Source organism: Cajanus cajan, chromosome 3, assembly GCF_000230855.2.
Source record: "Cajanus cajan strain Asha chromosome 3, NIPB_CcT2T_4, whole genome shotgun sequence".
Lineage (NCBI taxonomy): Eukaryota > Viridiplantae > Streptophyta > Magnoliopsida > Fabales > Fabaceae > Cajanus > Cajanus cajan.
This window is the reverse complement of record NC_138519.1, coordinates 63,391,627-63,419,466: the sequence shown is the minus strand read 5'-3', so window position 1 is coordinate 63,419,466 and position 27,840 is coordinate 63,391,627. Positions and strand designations below refer to the sequence as shown.

General features: G+C 36.1%; 4 protein-coding genes across 10 annotated transcripts; 3 read left to right on the top strand and 1 right to left on the bottom strand.

Annotated features, from left to right (window-relative positions):
- The first annotated feature begins 271 nt into the window (after nt 1-271).
- LOC109801415 (uncharacterized) lies at nt 272-2,624 on the top strand. Its single transcript, XM_020362476.2, has 2 exons — nt 272-1,905; nt 1,967-2,624. The coding sequence occupies exons 1-2, from the start codon at nt 272-274 to the stop codon at nt 2,622-2,624; spliced, it is 2,292 nt and encodes a 763-aa protein (XP_020218065.2).
- Nucleotides 2,625-3,878: 1,254 nt separating this feature from the next.
- LOC145956388 (uncharacterized) lies at nt 3,879-4,364 on the top strand. The gene has a single exon (XM_083071980.1). It carries the CDS (start codon nt 3,879-3,881, stop codon nt 4,362-4,364), a length of 486 nt encoding a protein of 161 aa, XP_082928106.1.
- Nucleotides 4,365-11,680: 7,316 nt separating this feature from the next.
- Nucleotides 11,681-21,242, top strand: LOC109796634 (uncharacterized). Of its 7 annotated transcripts, none has more exons than XR_014432564.1 (15): nt 11,681-11,840; nt 12,154-12,520; nt 13,868-13,945; nt 14,205-14,260; nt 14,729-14,848; nt 14,964-15,034; nt 17,630-17,723; nt 17,886-18,089; nt 18,441-18,692; nt 19,049-19,157; nt 19,307-19,374; nt 19,476-19,565; nt 19,661-20,018; nt 20,174-20,243; nt 20,359-20,427. XR_014432564.1 is itself a non-coding variant. In XM_020356354.3 (15 exons), exons 2-15 carry the CDS (start codon nt 12,212-12,214, stop codon nt 20,959-20,961), a joined length of 1,674 nt encoding a protein of 557 aa, XP_020211943.2. In that variant the 5' UTR covers nt 11,681-11,840; nt 12,154-12,211; the 3' UTR covers nt 20,962-21,242. The 7 variants fall into 7 exon arrangements, 4 of the variants coding, with proteins under 4 accessions (XP_020211943.2, XP_020211951.2, XP_020211961.2 ...); XM_020356354.3 differs by lacking the exons at nt 19,476-19,565; nt 19,661-20,018 and adding exons at nt 20,528-20,619; nt 20,886-21,242 and having other exon boundaries at nt 20,359-20,433; XM_020356362.3 differs by lacking the exons at nt 19,476-19,565; nt 19,661-20,018 and adding exons at nt 20,528-20,619; nt 20,886-21,242 and having other exon boundaries at nt 11,683-11,840; nt 12,159-12,520; nt 20,359-20,433.
- Nucleotides 21,243-23,785: 2,543 nt separating this feature from the next.
- LOC109797568 (Pentatricopeptide repeat (PPR) superfamily protein) lies at nt 23,786-26,804 on the bottom strand. Its single transcript, XM_020357646.3, has one exon. It carries the CDS (start codon nt 26,713-26,715, stop codon nt 24,628-24,630), a length of 2,088 nt encoding a protein of 695 aa, XP_020213235.1. The 5' UTR covers nt 26,716-26,804; the 3' UTR covers nt 23,786-24,627.
- Between the last annotated feature and the right edge of the window lie 1,036 nt (nt 26,805-27,840).

Genomic DNA, 27,840 nt, shown 5'->3' with positions numbered 1-27,840 from the left:
AATCAATATGATAAAAATCATTCTTATACTATAAAGGTTTAAGTATGTTTTTTTTCCTTAGTTTTGATTTTGATCCCTATTTTTTTTATAAAAAATATGAAATAATTATTTTTAGTCATTAAAAAATGAATAAATTTTAGTTATGTTTTTACAATTTTTTTATTTTCAAATCTAAAATCTAAAATTACTATTTTGCTTCTAACATTTATTTTAAGTCAAAGCGAAGGAGACGGTTAATGATCTAATCGTGGATGAACATCTAGATGACGCTATGGAGGACCATAGTATCAAAGAACAAAATAAGAGCGATCATAAGAAGTCTTATGCTGAGAGTGTTCTGTCTACTGGGGAAGGGAAAATATTTTCTGATTACCACTGTTTATTGAAGGAGATGGAGGATTTTGATGACAAATTCTCTGTCGAGATGGACCAGACAGACATTGATGAAGAAGACCTGGACCCATGCCCTACTATCAATGTTTCACAAGACAAGTTTGAGGAATGGTGCTCAACCTGGAGGAATGCTCTAGTGATTAATGTTCTGGGAAAGCAAATCTCATTCAAAGCCCTTGAGAATAAAATCAATCGTGATTGGGTTAGGTCCGGATCAATCAGAATTATTGACATGCCCAACGACTATTACCTGGTGCAATTCTCAGCAGAAGAGGATTATCGTCATGCTCTCTATGAGGGCCCATGGATGATCGCGAATCACTACATTCTAGTTCAACGTTGGAGACCTTTTTTCACAATAACGGCCTCTCAAACAAGGAAAGTCGCTGCGCGGATCAGGATTCCGGGCTTGCCTATTAAACTCTATAACGATCATTTCTTGTGGCGTGTGGGTAGTAAACTGGGCACTATGCTCAAGATTGACAAACTAACATCTATTCATTCAAGGGGGAAGTTTGCCAGAATTTGCGTGGAAGTGAATCTAAGAAGGAAACTGGTGTCTAAGATTAATGTGCTGGGTCACATAATCAAATTAGAATATGAAGGGCTACACTCGATTTGCTTTGGTTGTTGCAAATATGGCCGCATACAAGACCAATGCAGAGAAGGTGTGGATAACCATTCTGTTAGCGCGGAGAAAGGAGCAAAGGAGGGCACAGGTGTGATGGATGTTGACACAGGGAATCTGAGTGAAACGATGGCTGTTGTTCCATCCAAGGTTTCAATGGAGCCTGATGTGGGTTCTTCATCAGGGGTAGATTCGTCCAAATCTTTGGATGTTTCGGAGGAGTTGTATGGGCCATGGATGTTGGTCAAGAAGAACAAGAAATCGAATCGCAATAATAATAGACAAAAGATCAAACAAGGCAATCTCGTAACACCAAAAGCGCAGTTTGTTAAGGAAACAAATATTGCTAATAACTTTGCCCACGAGGATATGCTAGGTCAGCAAGGGTTTGAACCAAATTTTGAAGGTTACATGTTGGTTCCGGAGGGACCCACTTCCATGCAACCCATGCATGCAAACCATATTTCAAAACCGAAATCAAGTCTGGTGCAAAGCCAAATACGAGTTCGAAACCCCTTGGCAGGGAAAAATTCCCAAATAAGGCGTGGAAACTCCTTTATAAGTGGTTCAACTTCCCCAAAAAAGAAGGGTACTCTAACTAAGAACGCGCCACCGAAGATAAAGAATCCCATACCGGATGTACCCAAAACAACAACAATTGCCACATCGTTCCTGAACCAGCAACATAACTCAAAAATGGTGTTAGACAATATTCGTTTTATGACCAATAGAAAAGGTTCTAATTGGCCTTTGGATGAAGTTATAACGAAGGTAGTGGAGCCAGATGCTGAAACGCAGGCTCTAGCAGCAGCCTTGCGTAGGCATTTTAATGCTATTAATCATATGGATGCTGAAGTGTTTGAGGAACACGTTGAAGAGCCAGGGTTGTCCAAGACCACTCCACAATAGTCTTTTCTTATGAATTTTTTTATCTTGGAATTGCAGGGGTGCTGGAAGTGTTGGATTTCCATCTCTAATGAACGATATGATCCAAGAGTATGACATAGGAGTTCTTTGTCTCTTAGAAACTCATATCAGCGGTGACCGAGCACTTGGAGTGGCTCGTCGGATTTCATTAGATAAATCCTTTATGATGCATGCTAATGGACAAGTTGGCGGGATATGGTGCATGTTGAACTCTCAACTTTGGCAACTTGAAGTGATGGAACATTCTTCTCAATATATCCATCTTAAGATCCTTAAAGGAGCGTTATCGTGGTTCTGCATCTTTGTCTATGCGAGCCCCCGAACCCAAGGCCGTGTGGCTCTTTGGGGCGATCTTCGTCGATTGGCTGGTCAAATCAATGGTCCTTGGCACTTAATGGGAGAGTTTAATGCTGTCTTGAGGCAACACGAGAGAGTTGGAGGGTCTGTAAATGCTTGTATTCGAGGAGATAATGCATTTAAAGATTTTGTCAACCGCTATCATCTGATGGATTTAGGTTATACTGGAGCTCCATTTACATGGCACAGGGGAAATGTTTTTGAACGTTTAGACAGATCACTTGCTTCCTATGAATGGCGCATCCTGTTCCCAAATGCAGCTCTTAATCGTCTAAATCCTTTGAAGTCTGATCACGCACCTATTCTTCTTAGACTCTAGCCTACAATCCCCACAAGAAGTGGTAGGAGACCCTTTCGATTTGAAGCCCCTTGGTTGACTCATGCATCGTTTCTAGAGCTTCTCCAACAGAATTGGAACTCCTAGCATGATTGGAATAATCGAATTGATCACACTACAAAATCCTTGTTGGAATGGAATAAAAACACGTTTGGCAATATCTTTTTCAACAAACGGCGCTTACTTCGTCGTCTGAATGGGATCGTGTGTGACCTTCTAAGAGGTCCTAACACTTTTCTAGAACGGCTACAAGTAAAACTAGCTTTGGTCCGAGCTAGACCAAATCCTAAGAAAGGAAGAGATACTCTGGTACCAGAAATCACGATGCAAATGGTTAAAACTTGGAGACAGAAATACGCACTACTTTCATGGAACAACGATCGTCCGCCGTAGGAAGAGTAAGATAGATAAGTTGATGGATGATAACAACAACTGGATTTCTCAACCGAATGCTCTAGAAAATATGGTTACTAATTTCTATAAAACCTTATTTTCGGACACTAGGGATTTAGTTGACTTCGTCCTCTCAAATGCTTTTCCCCATCTTGAGTATGAAGAGCTAGTAGAGATAGGAAGACCAATTTGTGATGTCGAAATATCCCATACAGTCAAACAGATGAAGGGTCTCAAAGCCCCTGGACCTGATGGCCTCCAAGCAATTTTTTTCCAATCCCAATGGGAAACGGTTGGCCCAGCTGTTTGCAAACTTATACATGATATCGAAGAAAACCCCTCCTTGGTTGCTGACATCAATTCAACGCTGATTGCGTTAATTCCAAAAACTGAAAATGTCACACACCTAAAGCATATGAGACCGATAGGTTTATGTAGTGTATCCTATAAGATCCTTACAAAAATTCTTTTGCAACGTCTTAGACCGGTTATGGAGAGGTTGGTGCACCCCAACCAGTGCAGCTTTATACCGCATCGAAATAGCAAGGAAAATGTCATTATATTTCAAGAAGTTATTCACTCCATGCACCTTAAATCTGGTAGGAAGGGATGGATGACTATAAAAATTGATCTTGAGAAGGCGTATGATAGATTAAAGTGGAGTTTTGTGAAGGATACTCTCATATACATGGAGTTACCACAAAAGTTTATTGACTTGGTTTGGGCCTGTATTTCTACATCCAAGCTCCGTCTTCTATGGAATGGGGAAGCTCTGGAGGAATTTAATCCTTCTCGTGGGATCCGGCAGGGCGACCCTTTATCCCTTACTTATTTGTACTGTGTATGGAACGTTTACTGCAACTTATCAATGTCAAGGTAGCTAACAACTTATGGAAGCCAATCCAACTCTCAAAGGATGGACCTGCTCTTTCACATCTAGCCTTTGCTGACGATTTAATATTCTTTGCGAAGGCTTCCTTGGAGCAGGTAGAGGTAATACACGATTGCTTGAATTCCTTTTGTGCGAGCTCAGGTCAAAAAGTCAGTTTTGATAAAACTCGTGTTTTCTTCTCCAAGAATGTGAGTTTCTCTACTAGGTCGAGCATTAGTGCAGCCTTGGGCTTCCAACAAACAGAAGACTTGGGGAAATACCTAGGAATCCTGGCCCATCACTCTCGAGTCAATAGGTCCTCCTACCAGGGCATTATAGATAAATTACACCATAGACTTAGTGGTTGGAAGGCTAAGAACCTTTCCTTCGCGGGCATGCTTACTTTGACTAAGTATGTGCTTGTAGCACTCCCTTCTTTCACAATGCAAACAGTCTAACTCCCCCATTTGTTATGTGACGAGATCGATAGAACTTGCCGTAATTTTCTTTGGGGTTCTAATCAAAATCAAAGGAAGTATCATGTTGTGGGTTGGTAGACTCTCTACTATCCAAAGGACTATGGTGGACTTGGTTTGAGACGCATGCGCGATGTCAACACCTCGTTCATGATGAAGAATTTCTGGAGCATGATTACTGAACCCCATAAACTCTGGGTAAGGGTTGTCAAAGCTAAATACAAATGCTCAAATGAAACTATTCCGTTGCGAAGAAACCAAATATGTCTAACCTTTGGCATGGTATTAATAATGCATGGAATCTAGTCATTTCTAATGTTTGTTGGCTACTTGGTAATGGTCGCACGATTAAATTCTGGTTGGATAAGTGGATTCCAAATTCCCTTCCTCTAATTCAACTAGCCTTAACGCCCATACCTCCTGTTGAGCTTTTTAAATCTGTGCGAGATTATAATAACATGCAGGGAACGTGGGATCTATCCAATATTCAGGAATGGATCCCAATGGACTTATTGGTAGCAATCTAATGCACACCTCCTCCTACTGAAGATGCCGGTAGTGACAAAGTTACTTGGACTTCGACCACAGATGGCACATTTACAATCAAATCAGCCTATGAAGTGGCTGCTCAATAAGTGTCACTACAAGAAAAAAGATTATTATCTACGGAATATTATCTACGGAATTTTTTCTGTAGATAATGCTTAGTTATCTACGGAAAATTATCTACGGAATTTTTTCGTAGATAATTTTTAGTTATCTACGGAATATTACCTACGGAATTATTTCCGTAGGTAATATTTAGTTATCTACGGAAATTTCCGTAGATAACTTATCTACGGATTTTTCCGTAGATAATTTATCTACGAAAATTTCCGTAGATAACTTATCTACGGATTTTTCCGTAGATAATTTATCTACGAAAATTTCCGTAGAAAACTTCACCCATAAATAAAATTCGTAGGTAAAACATTTTATTTGAAATCAATTAACATATTTTATTATCGTTTCATTTTAATTTATTGTAAAATAATTAAAATATTTAATTTAGCATCATTAAAAAAATAATCATTATAAGATTTATTTTTTTTAAAAATTTAATTATTTATTATAATACTTTTAGTCACCGTATCGACCAAAAAATATATTTTTGATTAAAATATATTTTAAAATTTAGTTAATTCATTATAGTATTTTAAATAAATATTTTTAAAATTGTTATTAGATAAGTTATCTACGGAAAAATCCGTAGGTAAGTTATCTACGGAAAAATCCGTAGGTAAGTTATCTACGGAAATTTCCGTAGATAAGTTATCTACGGAAATTTCCGTAGATAACTTATCTACGGAAAAATCCGTAGATAACTTATCTACGGAAAAATCCGTAGATAACTTATCTACGGATTTTTCCGTAGCTAACTTATCTACGGATTTTTCCGTAGATAATTTAGTAAATAAATTTCGTAGATATAATATTTTATTTGAAATATCAATTAACATATTTTATTATCGTTTCATTTTAATTTATTGTAAAATAATTAAAATATTTACTTTAGCATCATTAAAAAAATAATCATTATAAGATTTAATTTTTTTTTAAATTTAATTATTTATTATAATACTTTTAGTCACCGTATTGACCAAAAAATATATTTTTGATTAAAATATATTTTAAAATTTAGTTAATTCATTATAGTATTTTAAAATAAATATTTTTAAATTGTTATTAGATAAGTTATCTACGGAAAAATCCGTAGGTAACTTATCTACGGAAATTTCCGTAGATAAGTTATCTACGGAAATTTCCGTAGATAACTTATCTATGGAAAAATCCGTAGATAACTTATCTACGAATTTTTCCGTAGATAACTTATCTACGGATTTTTCCGTAGATAATTTAGTAAATAAATTTCGTAGATATAATATTTTATTTGAAATATCAATTAACATATTTTATTATCGTTTCATTTTAATTTATTGTAAAATAATTAAAATATTTACTTTAGCATCATTAAAAAAATAATCATTATAAGATTTAATTTTTTTTTCAATTTAATTATTTATTATAATACTTTTAGTCACCGTATCGACCAAAAAATATATTTTTCATTAAAATATATTTTAAAATTTAGTTAATTCATTATAGTATTTTAAAATAAATATTTTTAATATTGTTATTAGATAAGTTATCTACGGAAAAATCCGTAGGTAACTTATCTACGGAAATTTCCATAGATAAGTAGATTGTTAATTATACAAGTATGTATATTTATAAGTAAATATTAATTAAATATAATATAATTATTATTATTATTGGTAATATAATTATTATATATATTTTTATATTTTTATAGCGGTCAGAACATACCAAAATGAGAGGGATCCAAAAATAGTATAAGTATGAGATTGTACTTAAATGAATTAATTTGTACTACTTATACTGATAACATGCATTAGCTCTTCTGTAGCCTATCTCATAAGAACTCCACAGTTAAGCGTGCTTGACCTGGAGTAGTATAGGGATGGGTGACCTTCTGGGAAGTTTCCCAGAAAATGTGCAATAAGAACAAAACATGTTGAAAAGTGAAGTGTAATGAAATAGCATCCTTGAGAGGCCAAATATGAGAGTTATTACATTAATAAATTTATTAAAATTAAATAAAAATTTCCTGAAATGAGTTATCTACGGAAAATTCCGTAGATAACATTATCTACGGAAAAATCCGTAGATAACATTATCTACGGAAAAATCCGTAGATAACATTATCTACGGAAAATTCCGTAGATAACATTATCTACGGAAAATTCCGTAGATAATGTTCCGTAGATAACGTTATCTACGGAAAATTCCGTAGATAACGTTATCTACGACCATTTTATCTACGGATTTTTTTCCGTAGATAATCCGTAGATAATTGACATTTATCTACGGAATTTTATGTTTATCTACGGATTTTTCCGTAGATAATCTTGATTTTTCTTGTAGTGTGTTACCGGCCAAGTCTTCGCTTTTCAGACAATTATGGAAGTGGTAGGGGCCTGAGAGAGTTCGAGTATTCCTTTGGAGAGTAGCTTATGAGAGCCTACTCACAAACGCTTGTAGAGCAAAACTTGGAATGACTTATGACTCAACATGTTATACATGCAAACAAGGCATGGAAACTTCTCTGCATGTACTAAGAGATTGTCTTTTTGCTCAAGAGGTGTGGAACAAAAGCTATAGAGGAGCAACCACGATGCAGGTGCCTAGGGAAAATCTAGAGGTTTGGTTATAGACTCCTTGTGGCATCGGCGCAATAGAGCAATTTTTCAAGGTTTAGTCATCACGCCTTATCAACTGGTAGTGGAAATACAAGCCCGTATAGCCCTTACCTTCCTCAGTACCCTTACCCAAAGTCTAGACGTTGGAGGCTTGTATCAGAACCCTCGTTGGACTTGCCCTCTGACTGGAACCCTGAAGATGAACTGTGACGGGGTAGTGACACGAGATGGTGAGGCCTTTTGTGGTGGAGTGGTCAGAAACTCTAGTGGTGACTTTGTTGTTGCTTTCTCTGGTCGATTGGGGCGTTGCTCTATTATTGAAGCTGAACTTAGATCGATATTGTATGGTACTCATATTTTATTGAATAGGAATATGGGTCTAGATACTTTGGTTGAATCTGATTCGTACGAAGCAGTGAAACTACTCAATGAAGGTTGCTCAAGGACCCATCTTTGCAGTCACGGGGTTCAGAAAATAAGAGATTTGTCAACTCAGCTTCCTAGTTTTTCATGTTCTTATATTGGTAGAGAGGCCAACTTAGTCGTGGATTCATTATCTAAATGTAGTGCGCCTTTATTGGAGGAAATTCTCATTTTTGAGTCCCCTCCATCCTTTATTGCTTCCTTATTACTTGCAGACACCTCTGCTATTTTTTCAAGTTAATGATTAGTGTCTTGGGCTTTTAGCCCCCTTGCTTACCAAAAAAAAAATATTTATTATATGTAACAAAAATTTATAATAAAATTATATATATAAATAAATGTTATGTTTAAATATATAAATATATTTAAATTTATATAAATAAATATTTTAACACTATATTTCATAATCTTGTTGTTTGATTTGGTAGATGTTGTTGAGAGTTTTGGGAATGGGATATCCTGAAAGCAAGTTGATCTTTGGAGGGTTGAACTAGAGATAAGAGGAGTCGGCTCAAGAAAGTATAAAAGGAAATTTTTTAGTTGAGAGCTTCATAATTCTTTTTAAAAGTTGTAAAAAGAAGCTAGAGAAAGATTTTCCCCTCCTTCTTCCTTATCACTTAAAACCTTTCATTTCTACCATTTTCTTAGTTGATTCTAGTATAGGTGGTGAAGAATCTAAACTCTAGAGTAAAAAATTCAAGCTAATAGTGTGAGGAGTTGCTTCTTCTTGTTCACCTCTTTGTGGGTTTTTCTCTAAGAGGTAAGGGAAGTTGTGATTTTGAATTCTTGTGTCTTTTGTGATGCCGAGCTGCATTGATTCTTGGTTGTTGGGAAGAATTGGTGGTTTAAAAATGATGAGGTTGAGAGGGTTTTGTAGACTTAAACTAGAGTATGGGAAATGAGTTGATTCTTGATTGATTTTAGTTGCATGTTGCTTTTGATGATAAAATTGTGTTGTAAATGTTGTATATATGTAGTTTATTGCATTGCATGTTGTTAAGATTTGCTGATTTTTAGGAGGTTGCACGAAATTAGGTTTTGTACAAGTGCAAACCTAATATTGCACTAGGCACGCCTTCATGGTGTGGGCATGACTCCAAAGAGAAGCCTCTATTTTACTCACATCGAGCATAGGATCGGTGATGTCAAGCATGAAGAAAGAGACTCGTCTTGGGTTAGAATCACATCGGGCATGTGTTGAATGATGCTAGGGGTGAGTAGAGATAATTGTCTTTGCCTGGCTTCATACTGGGCACTAATGTGTGTGGCACTAAATGTGAGTCAGGTAGGGTGCTCTCTACCTAATTGGGATTGGGCATGTGTGTTGTCACACTAGGCGTAAGAGTGTGGGAAACTCTCTACCTTAATCACGTTGGGCGTGAGTGGTACGATGTCGGGCGTGGACTAGTGAATGGCGCCGGGTGCAAGTTGTATGATGACAAACCTATTGTTGAAGTTGTTCTATAGTTGATGTATGATGAATAATTTATATGGATGATGATGTAAGATGATATGGGTTTATAGTTAGTAAGTTGAATATGTCATAAAATTGTATATTATTTTAAGTTGATTAAGTTGTTGATTTATCATAATTGATCATGTTGTAGAAATGTACGATGTTAAAGTTGTTCAAGCTGATAAGTTGTATGTTGAATGTTGATAATGTTGTTAAGTTAATAAGTTACAAATATGTGGGTTAGATATTAGCTACGATACGTAAAAATTAGAGGGGAGTAATGTTGTTTTCGAAAATTGAATATCCTATTGTGTGGATACACATTGCAGTGTTCCGAGAGCCCAGTTGAAACCTTTCAATAGGTAAGTTTGCCTCTAAATGGATAAGTTGTTTTTTAGTTGTCTTCTCTAGATTTTATGTGATATCCGTGTGTGACCATACTGAGTAAAGTACCGAGTTAGAGACTTAGTCTCAAACATAGTATTGGAGGGTAGTCAGTGGGCTAATCTATGTGTGACTTAGTGTTGCAAGCTAATGTTGTGTAGGCTCATATCTAAACTATTCTACCTTGACATAATACCATACATCCTAGTTTAAGTGGTGAAACTTGAGAAATCAATCTAACTTTATGCTTGTCATTATTTCTAGTCTCATGCTAGTTGTTGTTTCTAGTCTCATGCTAGTTGTCGTTTTCTAGTCTTAATGTCAGTCGCTGTTTTTTGGTATTATACCAATCACTATGATTTGGTAGGGTCAAGTTATTTAAATTTCTCACCCTATGTTGTAGGAGATCTTCGTAGTTGATATGAGTGATGACACATCATATGTGATATATATGTATGTATATATATATGTTGATATATATGTTGATATGCTGAGTGTGTTATGAGTAGTTAACCTGTTATGTTATTGGTGTTGTCTTGTTGTGAGTTGTTATATTACTATGATGATGTTGTTTATAAGTTATTATGTTGAATTCTTTTCACAAGTTTATCCTGTATTTTTCTTGTGATTGTAACTATAATGATCATACTTAATATGAAAGTAGGACAAGATTAGCAAGATGACTTGTACTATTGGCAGTTAGTCACATTAGAGGTGGCTAGATTTTGTTTGTGGCTACTCTGGTATAATCATGTTTTGTATAGATACCGACTGACAATTTTATTTTAATCTTAGTACAATATTTTGTATATAACATGTATGTACTTGATACTAGTACTAATTGTATTATAAACTCACTTTTTGATGCATGTTGTTTATGCTTTCGCTATATAGTAGTTAATCAGCAGTGACTTGTCAAATTGTTATAAGTATCTTAAATATATAAATTATATTTTAAATTTATGATAAATAATTATTATTTTTAACTATTGATAATTTATTTTAAAATATTAGAATTTAATTTATAAATAAATATGATAAATAAAATCAAAATATATACAAAATTAAAAGAACTCCTAAAAATCGTCTCATTATTAAAAAAATATCTGACAAATTCTCATGAAAAATAGTTATTGATATTCAACATATAGAATTGACGAAATATTTATTATATTCATTGTTAAGTGACATTTGGTTCAAACAATATTTGAATATTATTGGAAAAAAATAACATACCTAGAATTTTTTCCCATATTTAATAAAAAAGAAAATATTTCAAAACAATAAAATATTTCTAAAAATATTAATTAATAATCTTTTTTAAAAATATCTAAAAATACTAATTTATGAAAAAAGAAAATAAAATTTGACATCTTCAAAATTTTCATAATAGAAAAATTTAAATTAGTATTTTTTCATTGTAATTAATAATGAATACATTTACCAAAAATGATTTTATATACTTTTTAAAATGTTAAGTAATTTAGTTAAAAATCAAAACAAAAAAGGTACTTTCTTGATATTCACTTTTTTTTTTCGTCCATGAAGTATCTACCGATAGTAGTGACTAATCTCCTTGCACCTCAAAAAGTGGGATAGTTGACTCCAAAATTTAAAGCGACTACATACACAAGGTAGGATTCGAATTCCTGACCTTACTTAAGCGTGAATCAATCCCTATCGCTGTACATACGCTTGAAATTTTCTTGATATTCACTTGAACGGATCTGAATTACACTGAGCCGTAATGTGTCAGAAAAAGACAAATCAATCAATTTTAATTTTTTTTGTTTGTCGTAAAACACATGAGCTTTTGCGTTTTCGCAAGCTCATTGTTACAGCGACCAACCCACCAATCTCAATCCTTTCGCTTTCTCCTTTGATTCCCTCCCACAAATACCAAGTTTTCAGCCCAAACTGCTCCATCAATTTCAGGTTTTTCTTTCTTCTCTCTCCTAAAATCTCAAATTAGGGTTCTGATTCTGATTAATTCTCCTTCTCGTTGGTACTTTTTAATTTCTGTACTCTGAAAAAGGATGATTCAAGATTTGCGTAGTCTTTAAAATTTGGCCTGCAATCTTGTTTCTGGTTTTATGTTTGAAAGGAAGGTTCTGGTTGGTGATTGCATGGCTAATAGAATCTATTGGATCATATTTCTGGTTATTAGTATTAGTAGTTGTAGTTTATATCAGGTTAGAGCTCGTTCATGTCAGCTGAATTTTGAATGTTAGATTATTGGTTTTTGTAGCACAGTGATTGTGGTAGCTTAATTGAGGGATTGGTGCTGAAAGATAGGAGTCCCTGAAATGTATGTGCCTGTGGCTACCTCTACAACGTCGAGGGGTGGATTGCCTACTGACAATGGGGACTCTGTTGTGGCATTAGATCAAGTTCCACGATGGAATGATGCTGATCAGTCTTTTGGCTTTGAAACCTCATTTTCTACTTCACACTTTCCTGATCCTTTGGCAACGCCCTCGGGAGCAGACTATGGTGATGGCACTGAGTCGGTGTCAAGGTTTCCAGTTGACCATGAAGTCAATTCAAAGATATATTTGTGGAGGGGGAATCCCTGGAATCTTGAGGTGGATGCGGTGGTAAATTCAACAAATGAGGTGAGCACTATCTGGCTTTTTGATTAGTATTGTATTATTGTTTATGGTTTCCTTCGTTAATGTAACTTCTGTAGGTTGTTACTGTCGTATTGTTTTCTACCTTGCCACTATGATTTCTGGAACCTCATGATAGAACCCATGCTCATTTTATGATCTTGAAGACAATGGAATGTAAGAATTTTATGATAAAATTATAAAGTTTGCTTACCGTCTGAAAGTTACCTCCCAAACATTGATGTTATTGACCTTTATTACCACACGACCATAATGTCCATGATGTTGTATAAATACTTAATGGTGCGCAATAAAGAGTCAACAAGAGCATAGGCTCAGTTTTGCATAGATGAAGATATTTTGGTGAGAAATGAGAATAGATACAAAAGACAATATAAAATTAGGCTTGAAGCAGTAGAGAGAAAGTAAAGGCAGCACAATTGGATTAAAAATGGTAGAATCTCACCAAGGTGGTTTGACTATGTGAGAAGTAAAAGTCTAGGTAAAACGATCAAGAAAGGACTTACATCTAAATGGACATGTTGAGGATTTAATTCATGATAGAACACAGTGGCATCATTTTGTTTATGTAGCCGATCCAATGTTGTGGGAAGAGAAGACTTTGACTGATGTTGTATAGTTTTTGAGAGGCACTCAGGCACTTACTCTTTGTTTTATTATGTGTAATTTAAAAGTCTGCGCTGAAATGGCAATTTATTTTTCAGTTTTTAAAATCAAGAACATTGTAGGTTAGAATGATTATATTATTGCTGATAAAATCAAATTGAACCCTTGTGATATTGTTTGCATATCTATTCAAATATTAAACAACAAAAGCACGGTTTCATTCTTAAATAACTTTGACAACTGACCATTTTTTTTTTCTCAGTTCACTTCTTGCTATCCTGTGGCTCTTTGTGACTAGGAATCATATATATATATATATATATATATATATTCTAACTTTCATTGACACTTGTCAAGAGTCCTGTCCATATTCTTGTAGTTTGAATATTTTATCCTGCATCTTGGAATGTAACTACAAAACATAATAAGCGAATAATTCTGTATCCCTCTTAGTCAATCTTCCTAATAATCCTCCTAATTGCTAGAACAAAAAAGTGTTGATTGCATTTTGTCTTCTCAAGGCATTAAATTCATCTACTTTTCATTCAATGTTTTCTTTATTTCGTGTCAGAAATAGGATGATTATTAGGAGGATGTTTTAGGAGAATATATCATTATTCATAATATAATGATACTATTAAGCATGTTAGAACTGAACTCTAGTCAATGAAATGGGGCTAATGATATCTTATTTGGTACTTGATTTTCATTTCTTGTCGTGAACAGAATATGGATGAAGCACACAGCAGCCCTGGATTGCATGCTGCAGCTGGACCTGGTCTTGCAGAAGAATGTGCAACTCTGGTATAGTAATTATTTAGCAAAAATATATTATGTGCTCTACATTGAATGCTAATGAATGTGAGCTTGGGACATGAGTTCCATATTTATTAATTATTATATTCCTAGTTTTTTTCTTCTTATTTCTTGTGGTTTAATATTTTCTAAACTTAAGAAGCAGCTCCAGATAGATTCTCATATATAACATAAGTACCATATTTGAAGCAGCTTTCTGGAAAATTATGCTTGGGAATATTGACTAACACATCTGTATTGTTGACAGGGTGGATGTCGAACAGGGATGGCTAAAGTTACTAATGCGCATGACCTTCCTGCCAGGTTTGTATCCCCCTTCCAACCCAATGTTTTGCTTGTTCAAGGTGAAGAAACAATGGTCTCTGTTTTTATTAAAAGGTCAATTCAACTATGCAAAGACAGTTTACCTGTTTCTCTCCTATTAGGAGAATGCACTTGGAGAATATCTTTTAAGCAAGTGCTGTTGCTTTGCTTCGAAGGAGCATTTACACACTTTCTTTGTCTCTTTTAAATGGTGGTTGTTGAGCTTCGATTTGTATAATCTTTTTAAATTTTTAAATATTGAACATCATAGCCTTTTCTTTTCTTGTGGTTTAGATCTGAGATCTTTTTTATTTTTTTTAAATTTGATTTCTGTTAATCATATGTCATGCTGCAGAAATCATGTGAATGCATTCTACTTTGTTACTGGCCTATTTGTTACTTAGCAGTTACCAATCCATTGTCCACAATTTGCATACCTTGTTTTATTCTTTTTTAAATTGCCTGCAGGAGAATTATCCATACTGTTGGCCCAAAGTATGCTGTAAAGTACCATACTGCTGCAGAGAATGCTTTAAGTCATTGCTATCGTTCTTGCCTGGAGCTTCTAGTCGAAAATGGGCTTCAAAGGTCCCCCTCTCCCCAAAATGTTATATTGTTTATTTTCTTGCACCATTTATTGTTTTCATGAATGTCATGTTATTTAAAATTCTGACTTACTCTTTTTTGGCAAATATTTTTGTAGCATTGCTATGGGTTGTATTTATACGGAGGCAAAGAACTATCCTCGAGAACCAGCTGCACATGTAGCTATAAGTGAGATTTTTTGTTTGCATGATTTTACCTTTTCAATTTATTGCTTGTAATCTTTTGACCTGATACATTATTTAGGTTAACTTAGCCAACCTCATGGGAAGTTGGGAAATTACCTACTTTTGGGGATTATTATTACTTGTTCATTGCTGCTTCATCCATACATAAAATAGAAGCACTTATATAATGTGTTAATAGGAAATTGTTGTAATTAGTGATATTATGAGATATATAATTATGTAACCATTATCCATTGTATTTATGATTCTAATTATTAACAAGAGTCTCCACTGTGTAGTCAAGACTCATAGATTTGTTCAGTTGTCATCTAATTTTTCTCCCTTTCAACATGGTCTTAGAGCCTGATGAAAAAGGAAACCTACTTTGAGATTTCTTGGTGGGGCCACTATTCATCTGTGCAAATTTTTACAGAAACCTTGCCCCACCTTTGGTTTTCGACCTTCTATCAAGTTTTCTCCTTTCACTGTCGCTACTGTCACTGTTTCTGCCATTGATTGCACCATTGGATTTGTCTCCCTGAGATTAGACAATCTGCAGCAAACCCACCTTGATTGAAGGCTTTGTGTGCTTTCACGTGCATCACCTTCTCTAGTTGCAGTTTTTTCATGCACCAGTGCTTCCTGGCATGCTGGTAGTGCCTTAGGCTGCCATTCTCACTGCCTTTGCAGTGCTGAGATCTTCTTTCTCCACCCTTTCAGATTCTGCAGACAATTGATCTGTTTGGGCCACAGTTTGGTTGGGTGCCCTTGATTTGTGTTCTTTCATCCTGTTTCACATCTTTTTTTGCTACCCACTCTCACCCATGGTTGGATCTAACTCTGGTGGCACTCCTAAGCCTAAGCCTTCTAATTTTTTAATTTTACCAACTATGTTAGTGCTCCATTGTCTATTGACAAGTTTGATGGAACTATGATACTTGGGCTTCCAATATCAAGCTTTAGCCATGGGACAAAATTACTTTGACCACCTCACCACCAAGACTGATTTTGTTGTTGAGGTTGATTGTGCCGATTGAAATAAGATTGATGCTCAATTTTGTAGCATCATTTGTTTACGTTGACAACATTGTTGTTACTAGTTTGATCACCATGGCATTACATGCATAAAGCAACATTTTTGTCACCATTTTTAGATGAAAGATCTTGGGAGTCATCGATACAGATACTTCTTGGGAATAAAGGTGTAACAATCCAAGAATGATATTGTGATTTCTCAGAGGAAGTATGTTTTGGATATCAGGAAATGGGATTGATGGATGCCAAACTTGTGGACACTCCTAAGAATCCTATTGCCAAACTTCTGCCAAGTTAGGAGGAGCCTCTTTTAGATCAAGAATGGTACAAAAGACTCATTAGCAAACTGAACTATCTCATTGTCACTTGCCTAAATATCTCTTTCATAGTCAATGTGTTAAGCATGCTTCTTAGTTCTCCCTGTGAAGTACAGTATCATACAGTGATTCACTTTCTGAAGTATATTAAAGTAGGACTCTTGTATGAAGACAGGGTTTATACTCAAATTGTGGAATACTCTTATGGTAGGCGGTTCTCTTACTGACAGGAGATCCACTTTTGGCTATTAATTTTTTTGGCAGTGACTTAATTTCCTGGAAAAGCTAGAAGCAGTGTTGTTGCATGATTGAAGGTGGAATCAAAATAGAGCCCTGACTTCAGCCACTTGTAAAATTATGTGGCTTAAACAGCCAGTCAAAGAACAGTGATTTGAGGTTACACAAATGACGCTCATTTGTGATAATTAGTTAGCTTTGCATATTGTCTGAATTCTAGTGTTTTATGAGAGGACCAAATGCATTCAGATAGATTTCCATTGGGAGATCTTATCCAGAGACATCATTACCTGCTCAGTCAATTCAAATGACCAACTAGTAGATGTTCTTACTTAATCATAGACATGTCCTCAAATTAGTTATATACGTAACAAGCTTGGTGCCTATGATTTATATGCTCTAGATTAAGGGGGAGTTTTAGGAGTCTTGTAATTATGTAATATATTGTGTGGGGAAATTTTGTAATTAAGAATATTATGAGCTGTATGATTATTTTACTATTATCCAATGTATTTATGACTAATTATAAATGATAGCTTTCATTGTGTAGTCAAGACCTGGATTCTTAACATGTCCTCTCATTTTTCTCCCTCTCAAGTCTCAATTACCACTACTGTCAAAATCCAGAAAAATGAGTTGCTTAGTTAATATCAAGGCAAATTAAAATTTGGGGGAAGGGGAAGTGAGGAGATAGAATGACAAAGCATGCTCTCTCTTAAAGTTGTCTATCAATTCTTGCTGTTTACATAATTTGATCTTCTATATTATCATTTCATTGGTGCATAGATGAATGATCAAGGGAATGACAGGTTCAGCCTGACTAGGAAAGTAGACTGTTGTTGGGTGCATCTTTTAATTTTTGAATGATCTCTAGTTATTTTATCATATCCCTGCCGGGTGTATCTAGTATATAGAGTATCTCTGCATCAAGTTAACAATTTTTTACAGATGCTTGAAAGGTGATATACCGATCTTAGGCTAAACCATCTTTTATTATGTCTTTTATTCAGGAACTGTGCGGCGATTTCTTGAGAAGCAAAAAAACAACACAACAGCTGTTGTCTTTTGCACTGTGACCACAACTGATACTGAGATATATAAAAGGTATTTTAAGCATTTGTCCTTGTTTCGGTGTTGCTACCTGCAATTTTTTGAGTAACTTGAACTTCCAATTGTTATAAAAGGTTGGTTGATTTTCTTTTCAGTGTAACCTTTGACTTTGAATTAATTATTTATATTTTTTTACCTTTGGTATTATTCATGAAGGTTGCTTCCACTTTACTTTCCTCGAGATAAACATGAGGAGCAGGTTGCCTTGGCAAAACTTCCCGCAGATGTTGGGGATGAGAATGGTGAGACCATCATAGATGAGCGTAAAATCAGAATAAAGACTTTGCCCAAAAAGAGTGTTGCAAGACCTCCTGAAGTTTCAGTTGATCTTCCTGTTAGTGATGTTGGCTTGGTTAGCAGGTCAATAATATTTTGATATTTTTAACATATTTTTAATATTTTGATTTCCTTTTAGATTTCTCCATCTGTTCGATTATGAATTTAAAATTTAGAATGAGCTCAATAATCTGAGCATATACAAATATTTATTTATTGGAACAGATAATATAATTAAAATTTTCTGGGACAACTGTTCAATCCTTCTGCATTTCACCATATTTCAGATATCTCTGCCTGACAGATCTTAATTCATTTGATTGCACATAACTGTATTTGCTTTTTTTTTTTTAATTCTATTTAATTGAACAGAACAGAATTCATCTTTTAATCTAATTTCTGCGAGGTTTTTCCTGATCCATGTTGCTTGTGTAGACATTCATCATATTTAGATTCATTTCTGGATCCTGCCTTCATGTCCTTGATTAAAGACCCGGATCAAAGGCGTTTGGAGCAATGGGAGAAAACTGCCGAAGCACAAAGAGGCTGGAATTGTGCTAAAATGCTTGGATATGGCGACCTTGGTGGACCCACATTATCCGCCTCGGAAGAATATTCTCTCCACTCTAGATACCTGTCTAAAGCAAATGCTTTAAATCTTGCTGATATTGCAGAAATGAAAATTGTGTAAGCATCTATTTCACCATTTGTTTTGCATGCATAATCAGTTTTAGTTGAAAGAGAAAGTTGGAGGAGAAAAAACCATATAGTAATTGTGTTTTGTACATTCACTAATGTCCCTTTTTATAGGGTAAAGGTTATGCCAAAAAAAGGAAGTAAGGAAATAATAGTAATAGGAAAACAAATATCACATGATACTATCACATTTTTTTACCTCCTGAAAATATCTTTGATATTTACAACACTCCACTTCAATTTGCTAAATGATATTTACAACATGCCTTGTGTATGTGTTCTGATTGATCTTTTGAGGGTTAATATTGATCTTTGCATTTAATGTCTGAGGTGTATGTGTTTTTCAGCTATCGTGGAGGGGTCGACAGTGAGGGTCATCCTGTCATGGTTGTTGTGGGGGCCCACTTCTTGCTCAGGTGTCTTGATTTGGAGCGCTTTGTGCTCCATGTTGTGAAGGTAATTCAGTTACACCCTTCAGCTGGACGTCTTTTCTATTGTCAAGCATTAGTTTTGTTATTATAAATTTTTAGCCTCTGGATGTTGGCAGTGCATACTCCTATTTAAATGTCAAAACTGATTTTTGTTTTCTTGATGTTAAATTTCAGGAGTTTGAGCCTTTAATACAGAAGCCTTTTACAATTGTCTACTTCCACTCTGCTGCATCTTTGCAAATGTAAGTTTTAAATGTCTGAATTCTAGGATGTATCATTGGTCTATTATTTTTTTTATGAAAATAGAGGTTTGCAATATGCTAATCTTTGAAAAATATTTTAGGAACGTTCAAGGGGAATGAGCTAATTGTTAAACTTCCATTCCCAGCTAGTTATTTTGTGTGAATTATGGGATTACTTTGTCAAATTAATGGTAATATTTCCGTTGCCAAAATATGATTAAACATTTTTGTTGTATACTTTTGAAATAGTATTTTGGTCTTCAAACTTCTAACATTTTATTGGTAGTGCATGGTTGCCGGAAACATCTACTTGGCCATTGGCTTTGTCCATGTGAGGGATGGCGTCATGAAGCCACTTAACCATTTCTAGTTTGTACTTGAGACTGATTCTGCATTAATTTTCTACCTGTTTATGTGACTAAAACTTGATAGATAACCCAATGTTAAATTTAGGCAGCCCTTTGGTTTGATTCTATGTTGAGGGCGTTGTTTGCTGAGGGCAAATATTCCTGTATGAGTGGTAGGATTTTATGAAGCAACACTTAAGAGACAAGGTGACCCTTTGTTGGATAAATTGTTAAAATGAATTGAAGTTGTTCCACTGGAGTGAAGCACACTTGAATGAATAATAGTAGATTTTGAAGGTGGGTTAAGAATATTTTACATAAGCAAGTTGCTTTGTGAAATTGTGTATAGTCTACAATCATTGATTGATCCTGATTTCTGCGTAATGCCCATGATTTTGGCTGTGTTGACAAAGTTAAATTTTACTTTTTCCATCATGGTTTGATATAATTAGGCAGCCAGACCTGGGTTGGATGAGAAGATTGCAACAGATACTAGGTCGGAAGCACCAGCGCAACCTTCATGTATGCACTGTTTATTTTCTTACCTCTATTGTTTGTACAATCAAGAACTATTTCTGTTGCTCTAATGCATCATACTTTCTACCAGTCTTCTGATTTTTCAATCTGACCCGTGTAGGCAATATATGTCCTTCACCCAACTTTTGGACTAAAAGCAGCAGTATTTGCACTTCAGTTGTTTGTGGACAGTGTGGTACAGTAGTGAAATCCAAGCATATTTAATGACCTCATATGTGTGCATATATATATATATATGTGTGTGTGTGTTATTAAAAGCTAATTTTCAGGTCTGGAAGAAAGTGGTATATGTTGAACGACTTCTGCAGCTCTTCAGATACGTACCTCGTGAACAGTTGACCATCCCAGATTTTGTGTTTCAGTTGAGTGTTTATGTTTCAATGTGGTGCCATCAATACTTTTTTTTCCTTTTCATGATGTTATTTTGTAAATGTTTCATTTCCAATATGTGGCTTCTGAAAGTATTGGCATTAAAGCAGTTCTATGCTTATAGGGTATCCTCACTGGAATTCTTTCCTCTTAATTGTGCTGCAAATTCTTTTTCTTGCTGTATCTATTTCCTTATAGTAAATGTAGTTTAGATCATAGACAGGGCACTGATTTTTTTATATACTTTTATTTATATAGGCATGACTTGGAAGTGAATGGAGGGACAGGTCTCATTGTGGATCCCAGAACAAAGTATGTGTATAACAGACCATGACATTCATGTAGCATTAGTTGATAAAGGTGGATCATTCGCTGCAGTTTCTTCATTATTTTCCTTGCCTTTATTGTCGCTGTTAGCAGGAAGTGGGGTTGTATGAGTTTGAAATGTGTATGGAAGCATTTTTTATTCTTTTGGATTTTTGGAAGCAGTGCTAAGTTCCTATGTAACTGTAAGTATGTATATGTAATTGATTGTGGAAGCTAATGGTTGAATTTCTTTAAATGTTTGTATTTGAGGGTTATTGAATAAAATTAGACTTTGATGGTTGTCGTTCCTCTCATTGCATCATTGATTTTGCTACTGTTCAGTGTGGTGCAAAACTCGTGCAATAGTCTATAGTTGATCATGATTTCTAGGCGCTGATTTTAGAATGTTAGGACTGTTCAACCTAATCGTCTGTTCATCGTATGAAGCCATATGGAAAATTTTAGATGCGGATGTTGAGGAAATGACAATAATCTTTGAATTGTCTACGTTACAGGGATAACATTAATTATCCATTGGACAAGAATCTCAATACCAAGAGGAGGAAGTTAGGAATTATGTTCTACTACGCAATTAAAATTTCACCCTAAATCTTGTGCTTGGTCGACACGAGTCATTTCTTGATTTAATAAGATGCTTGTTACCTTTCGGTGAATGCTTTCAAAAATTGAACAATACTATGATTGGTTTGAGAAACTATTGAAATACTATTTGAATAAAAATTTTCATGAACATTTATCCAAGAAACTTAAAACCTACGAGGTCCAAGAAGCAGAGAAGTTTGTATTTTCTTCATTTCCATAGCAAGTCAGAAGTTAAATGTCTAAATTAAGTAAAACCCATTTATTGTTGGACAATGAATAAAAGTGGTGTCTACCGTGCATCCGAAGTAAATATCCCACAGTACTTTTGCATGGAAACAATCTCTCAAACGTAGGTGAGATACCATGCCTTGGTGGGGACCTTCCAAAAGGAATAACCCGATTCTCTCTCGGGGCCAAGCCATTCTCATGATAACATAAAGTATGGTTGCGCTGAACTCGGGGAAAATACTTCCTCTGAAATATAGTTTTATTTTAAAAATTTAGGGAATTTAACTTGTGCTTAAGATTAACTTATAAGAAATATTTATTTAAATTTTTCTTCTATAAAAACTTGTGAAAGAATTTGTCCACACATGACCTTAATACAGCTTACGCTTTAGCATATGATGGCATAAAATTTTTGCAGTTTTCATCGAAAGTAGGATTCTAGGTTTCGATTCGGGCAAGAGAATGACTTCCTCTGATGATTCTTCTATTCTTTAATAATTGGGTAACTCGTTAAAAAAAATTTATATAATTATTGGTGATTGGCCAAGAGAATGGATTACAAACTGAAGAAAAAAAATTAAAAATAGCACAAAAGATATCAATCTTAACTGGTTAGTCCACAAGAGAGAAAGAAAAATTTAAATTAGAAAAAAAAATAACAAATCAAATTCAGTAAAAACGTGACAACAGTGGAAACAAATTCGTTGTCTTTTAGATAAAAGAATGAAATTCCCAAGTCAACAAATAAAAAGAAAAGAGAATATGCATTAGGCAGTATACAACAGATTAGAGCACAAATAACCATCTCAATCGGCAAAATTTAGCAAAAACTGATCAGAACAAACAACCATCCAGTCCACTAGAGCAATATTTGGACTGTTAACCAATAAGAACACATAATTTAAAGAACATCAAGTTGATCCATTACATTTATTCACATAATGTTAGGCACTACAATAAAAAATGCCAGGATTGTAGTTGCCACTATTTAAATACTAAACTGCAATAGCAATGCTTTAAAATACTTGGTGTCGAGGTCTTTTGGAAATTCCGTATGATTCCTATCATAGAGATTAAAAGAAATCTGACCTGTTTGGCACAACATGTCAACTTTCAATCAGCAAAAATAATATACATTTGGAACAAAAATAATTCCCTCTTATTATATGAGGGAGGATTAGAAGTGTTCAAAACATTTTCTTTTTTCATTCATCCTTATTTCACCAGAAACAGCTGAAGATACGACACTATCACTATAATATTCTTTATACTGTATTAGTTCCAGCTATTTGTATACAAGTCTTTACTGTTATTCTGGTAGTTTTTCAATACCAGTTATCTATGTTTCTTCTGTTACTACAGCACATTTCCATTAAAACAAGTATAATTTCTCTTAACCAGGACTAGGGAATTTCTAGTCTTCAAATTCTGACTCAACAGGTTATTAGTTGCGGTTGATCTGTGATTCTATTCCTAATCACATAGAATGTTTGTGATACCGTTTCTAGGCCATGAACTTACTTTGACAGAAGGATAAATATCCTCACTTCACGTTAAAACTGCATCAGAATGATTTCCACAGCAACCCAAACGTGCACGTACACATTTTGTCCAGAACTCTAAAATCATAAATTGATACCAATGCAACTTTAGATGAAAACACAGTTGATTTCAACTTTCCAATGCACAATATCAATCAGCTTCAACCCCAATTCCATTTATCATGAACAAATTTGACAATTTAATGTACAAGAAATTCTGTATTGAACTTTGCCTTACTACTTGGGTGAAGTCTAATACAGGGTCCAGTTATTGGATTGTTTGCCATCCCTACTAGCTACTGGTAACTTGCCCATTCCTAGTAACTCCCAACAGTCATCATCGTTGATAATTTTTTTAACTTCATCGTTGTTATTAAAATAACTTATAATATGTTTATGATTCTTTCATCTTTAAATCATTGCTTTGAATTTTGATCATAATCCTGTCAATCTGAAATATATTTTAACACTTGGTTGAAATAATTTGGTCAACAAAGACTGTATTTCAACAAGGAGTAAAAATTATTTTGACATAACAAAGGCTGTATTTTGACACTTAGTCAGAATAATTTTGGCATCGACAGTATTGATAGTGAAGAACTGTGATCCAGGAACAGATCTAATACTATGTCAAGTGCTAAAGTCGAATTTGATGGAGGTCCAATTCATTCAACTATTCAAGCATGCAACCCAACACTGACGAAAAAATTGCAGAGGCTTAGGTCTTCTGTGTTCTGAATTATATTAAGGCAGTAAACAAACATTGATTCCATGGATATTTGACCTGCTTATCGCGAAAAAGGCAGAATATTTGATTGCAGACCGGGGAATTCTTGCTATAATGGATTGAAAATGCCAGGACAGTGAGTGCACAAACTAGATTGTATCACAACAGTAGTTGAACAAGAGGAGGGCTATGTCATTGAGTCAAAGTAATCCGTTCTTCTGAGGAAGACTCCTCATTATCCTCACCATCTTTTTCTCTTGAAATATCAAATTTTCTCCGCAGATCATCCACAATCCAAAATATTTGCCTCTGCTGCATACCTAAGATTCATACTGCAGCTGTTCAACTGTGTCTTGTGGGTGTACTGGTGATACCAGAAGAGTTTCATGGCATCTCGAGACAATGTTTAACTTATAGATCTATATTCACTGATTGTCCCAATCATTTGTGTCTTACTCCCAAATGGTTATCTCTAATCTCCCAAGATTCATGTTCATAGGGGAGCCCATGAAATTTTATCTGCAGAACCACTTGTTTGACCAAGTAGTTTCGTTTTACCACCACACAATCATGCACAAAATATGTACACATACGATTACGAAAGAACTGCCACTTGATCAAAAGCATCATTGTTGATATCCATCTCCACTAAACTACTACCAGGGACCTTGCTCAATCCCCTTTGCCTTATCATCTCTCTCACCTGCTTAACCATGCCCCATCTCCCATCCGAAGCATAAAGGTTTGACACAAGCACATAATAACAAGCTTCATCAGGGTGCAACTCCAACATCCTCCTAATGGCCACTTCTCCCAACTCAAACCTAGAATGAAGTCCACACCCATGGAGAAAAGCTCCAAACACACTAACACTAGGCTGAACAGGCATTCTCTCCATAAAGTCCATCGCCTCATCGAGGTTGCCGGCGCGCGCCAACAGATCAACCATACACGCGTAGTGCTTCATGGAAGGAACAAAATTCATCTCCCCACACATCAAATTAAACAACCTTGACCCCTCTCCAACCATCCCCGAATGGCTGCAAGCTGCCAATATGGTCGTGAACACCACCTCATTAGGCTCAAGCTCCTCCTTCAACATGTCCCTAAACAGCGCGAGGGATCCACCTCCATCACCCTGCATCCCATAGCCACCAATCATGGCGCTCCACGTCACGGCATTCTTCTCCCCCATCGAATCAAACACCATCCTCGCGGACTTGGCTTCCCCACATTTGGCATAAAAATTCAATAGAGCAGTGCCAACATAGACGCTAGACAGCACCATGCCATACTTGAGCAACAAGGCGTGAACACAACAACCAAGCTCAAGAGCGCCAATGGAGGCACAAGCGGATAGAACGCCAACCAGCGTAACCGCGTCCAGAGAGAAAAACTCCAACCTCATCCTCTTGAAAAGCTCAAGGGCCTCATAAGGTTCACCACTCTGCGCAGAGCCAGAAATAATGGAGTTCCACGACACAACATCCTTGTCAAACGTTGTCTCAAACACGTACCGAGCATCCGAAACGACGCCGCATTTGGCGTACATGTCAACAAGAGCATTCCTCACAGGAGGATCATCCAAGTCACACTTAATAGCCAACCCATGAAGCGAACTTCCCGTAACGGAATTACCTAACTGCCCACAAGCGGATAACAAACTCGCAACGGTAACCGAGTTGGGCCAAAGCCCGGCCCATTTGCGGTCGGTGAACAACTCCAGCGCCAAGTGAGGGTAACCCCTCTGACTATACCCCACAATCATGGCCGTCCATGAAACAACATCAGCGGAGTCAGCACTCTCATCGAACACCGCACGTGCGTCACGAACGGTGCCGCACTTGACATACATATTCAAAAGCGACGTCGTTAGGAAGGAGTTAACCGCAATTCCTTTCTTGAGAACGAAGCCGTGAAGCCACTTTCCTTGGTGCAAGGAGGCCAACTTGGTGCACGCGGAGGCCAAGCTCCCGAGGGTGAACTCGTTGGCGTCGACGAAGGCTTCCTGCATTTTGTTGAAGAGAGTGAGGCTCTCGCGCGCGCAGTCGTTTTGGGCGTAGGCGGCGATCATGGAGGTCCACGAAACGACGCCGCGGTGGGGGATCTCGTGGAAGGCGCGCCGCGCGTGGGGGAGGAGTCCGCACTTGGCGTAGGCGTCGACCAGGGAGGTGAGGAGGAAGCTGTCAGGGGGAGTGGACTTGATGACGTGGCAGTGGAGGATTGGCACGTGGCGCGCCTGGCGGGACTCGGCGCAGGATTTGAGGATGACGGAGAAGAGGACGGGGTCGTTAGGGGCGGGGTGGAGGGAGGGGCGCGTGAGGAAGTAGAGGGAGAGGACGTGGGAGTGCATGTCGCGGAGGAAGTAGGCGCGTGTCATCACTTTCAGCGAGTAGAGGTCGCGCGTGGGGAGGAGGTCGAAGAGGAGGCGCGCGTGGCGGAGCCTCCCGAAGGACGCGTAGAGGCTGAGGAGCTTCGTCGCCAGGAGGAGCTCGCCGCCGAGGCCGTGCACCGCCAGGGATGCGTGGACCTTTCGGAGAGTGTCCAGGTTTGTGCAGAGGCGCGAGAGGTAGAACGCCGGAGGAAGTGGCGGTGCATGGTGGTGGTTCAGAGATCTCCGGTGAAGACCAAGCTTTGAGTTTGAGGTGGCACTGACTCGGACGAGTCTCGCTACCGCGAACATTTTATGCTATGGTGAATTGAAATTGAGGCCGAGGGAGGACCATGGTAGGGATTTTGGCGGTTGAGACAGAAACGACGCCGTCTCATCTAAGCCCACGTTAATCATTTTTTTTACTGGGCCTATTGGACAATACTTGCCAATAATTCTCCCCGGCCCATGGTTACGCATTTCGGGCTTTCAGCATGAAGCATGGAAAATGAAAGGCTCATGATATATACACCTCTTTTTTTTTTCTTTTTTTTTTTTTATAAGTACACCTTCTTCTTTTAAATTTTTTTTTTATAAAATATTATAATTTCTTTAAAAAATTTTAATTTTACACTTTCAACTTTCAATTTGCTACTTTCTTTTTCTTATTCACACACTTTTTTTTTTTCTTTCAATTTTCACATGCTACCAAAATAGGTAGGGTGAAGGAAAAATAAGGGAGTGCATGTAAAAATTAAAAAAAAGAGGAAAGATATGTAAAAAAAAGTACTAAATTAAATGTTGTGGATGTAAAATTAAAAAATTTAAAACAAAAAATTAAGAATATTTTAAAATTTTAATTATTTTTTTAAAAGGAAGTTACTTATAAAAAAAAAAAGGAAGTATATAAAACATGAACCAAATGAAATAATAGAGTAAATTATACTGACATAATGAGCTATTGTATAATGTTTACACTTTACAGTAACTCGCGCGGGAGGGATTACCTTGTAATGTATTTCAATTAATTAAGTGAGCTTATAATATAATGTCCGTTAGTGTAATGTTTTAAAAAAATAATTAAGAAAGATTCATTAAAGAAAAACAAGTTTTCTACTCAAATAATATTTTAAAAAAAATTTACCCAAATAATAATCGTGCAAATTTATTTCCCTAACTAGCATCATTTACTGTTCAAGTTTAGAACGGTCCGTTCTATAACTAGAACGGGCCGTTTCTGATTAAAAAATAACACATGACGAATGGATCAGAACGGGCCATTCCAGATTCAAAATTAGCACATAAAAAGTGGAACCGGAACAGGCCTTTCTATATCCGGAACGGGCCGTTCTGGCGTATAAATAAAAAAAAATTTGTTCGATTTTCACTTATCAAATACCAAAACTCAGAAACTAACATTAAATAATTAAATTTATT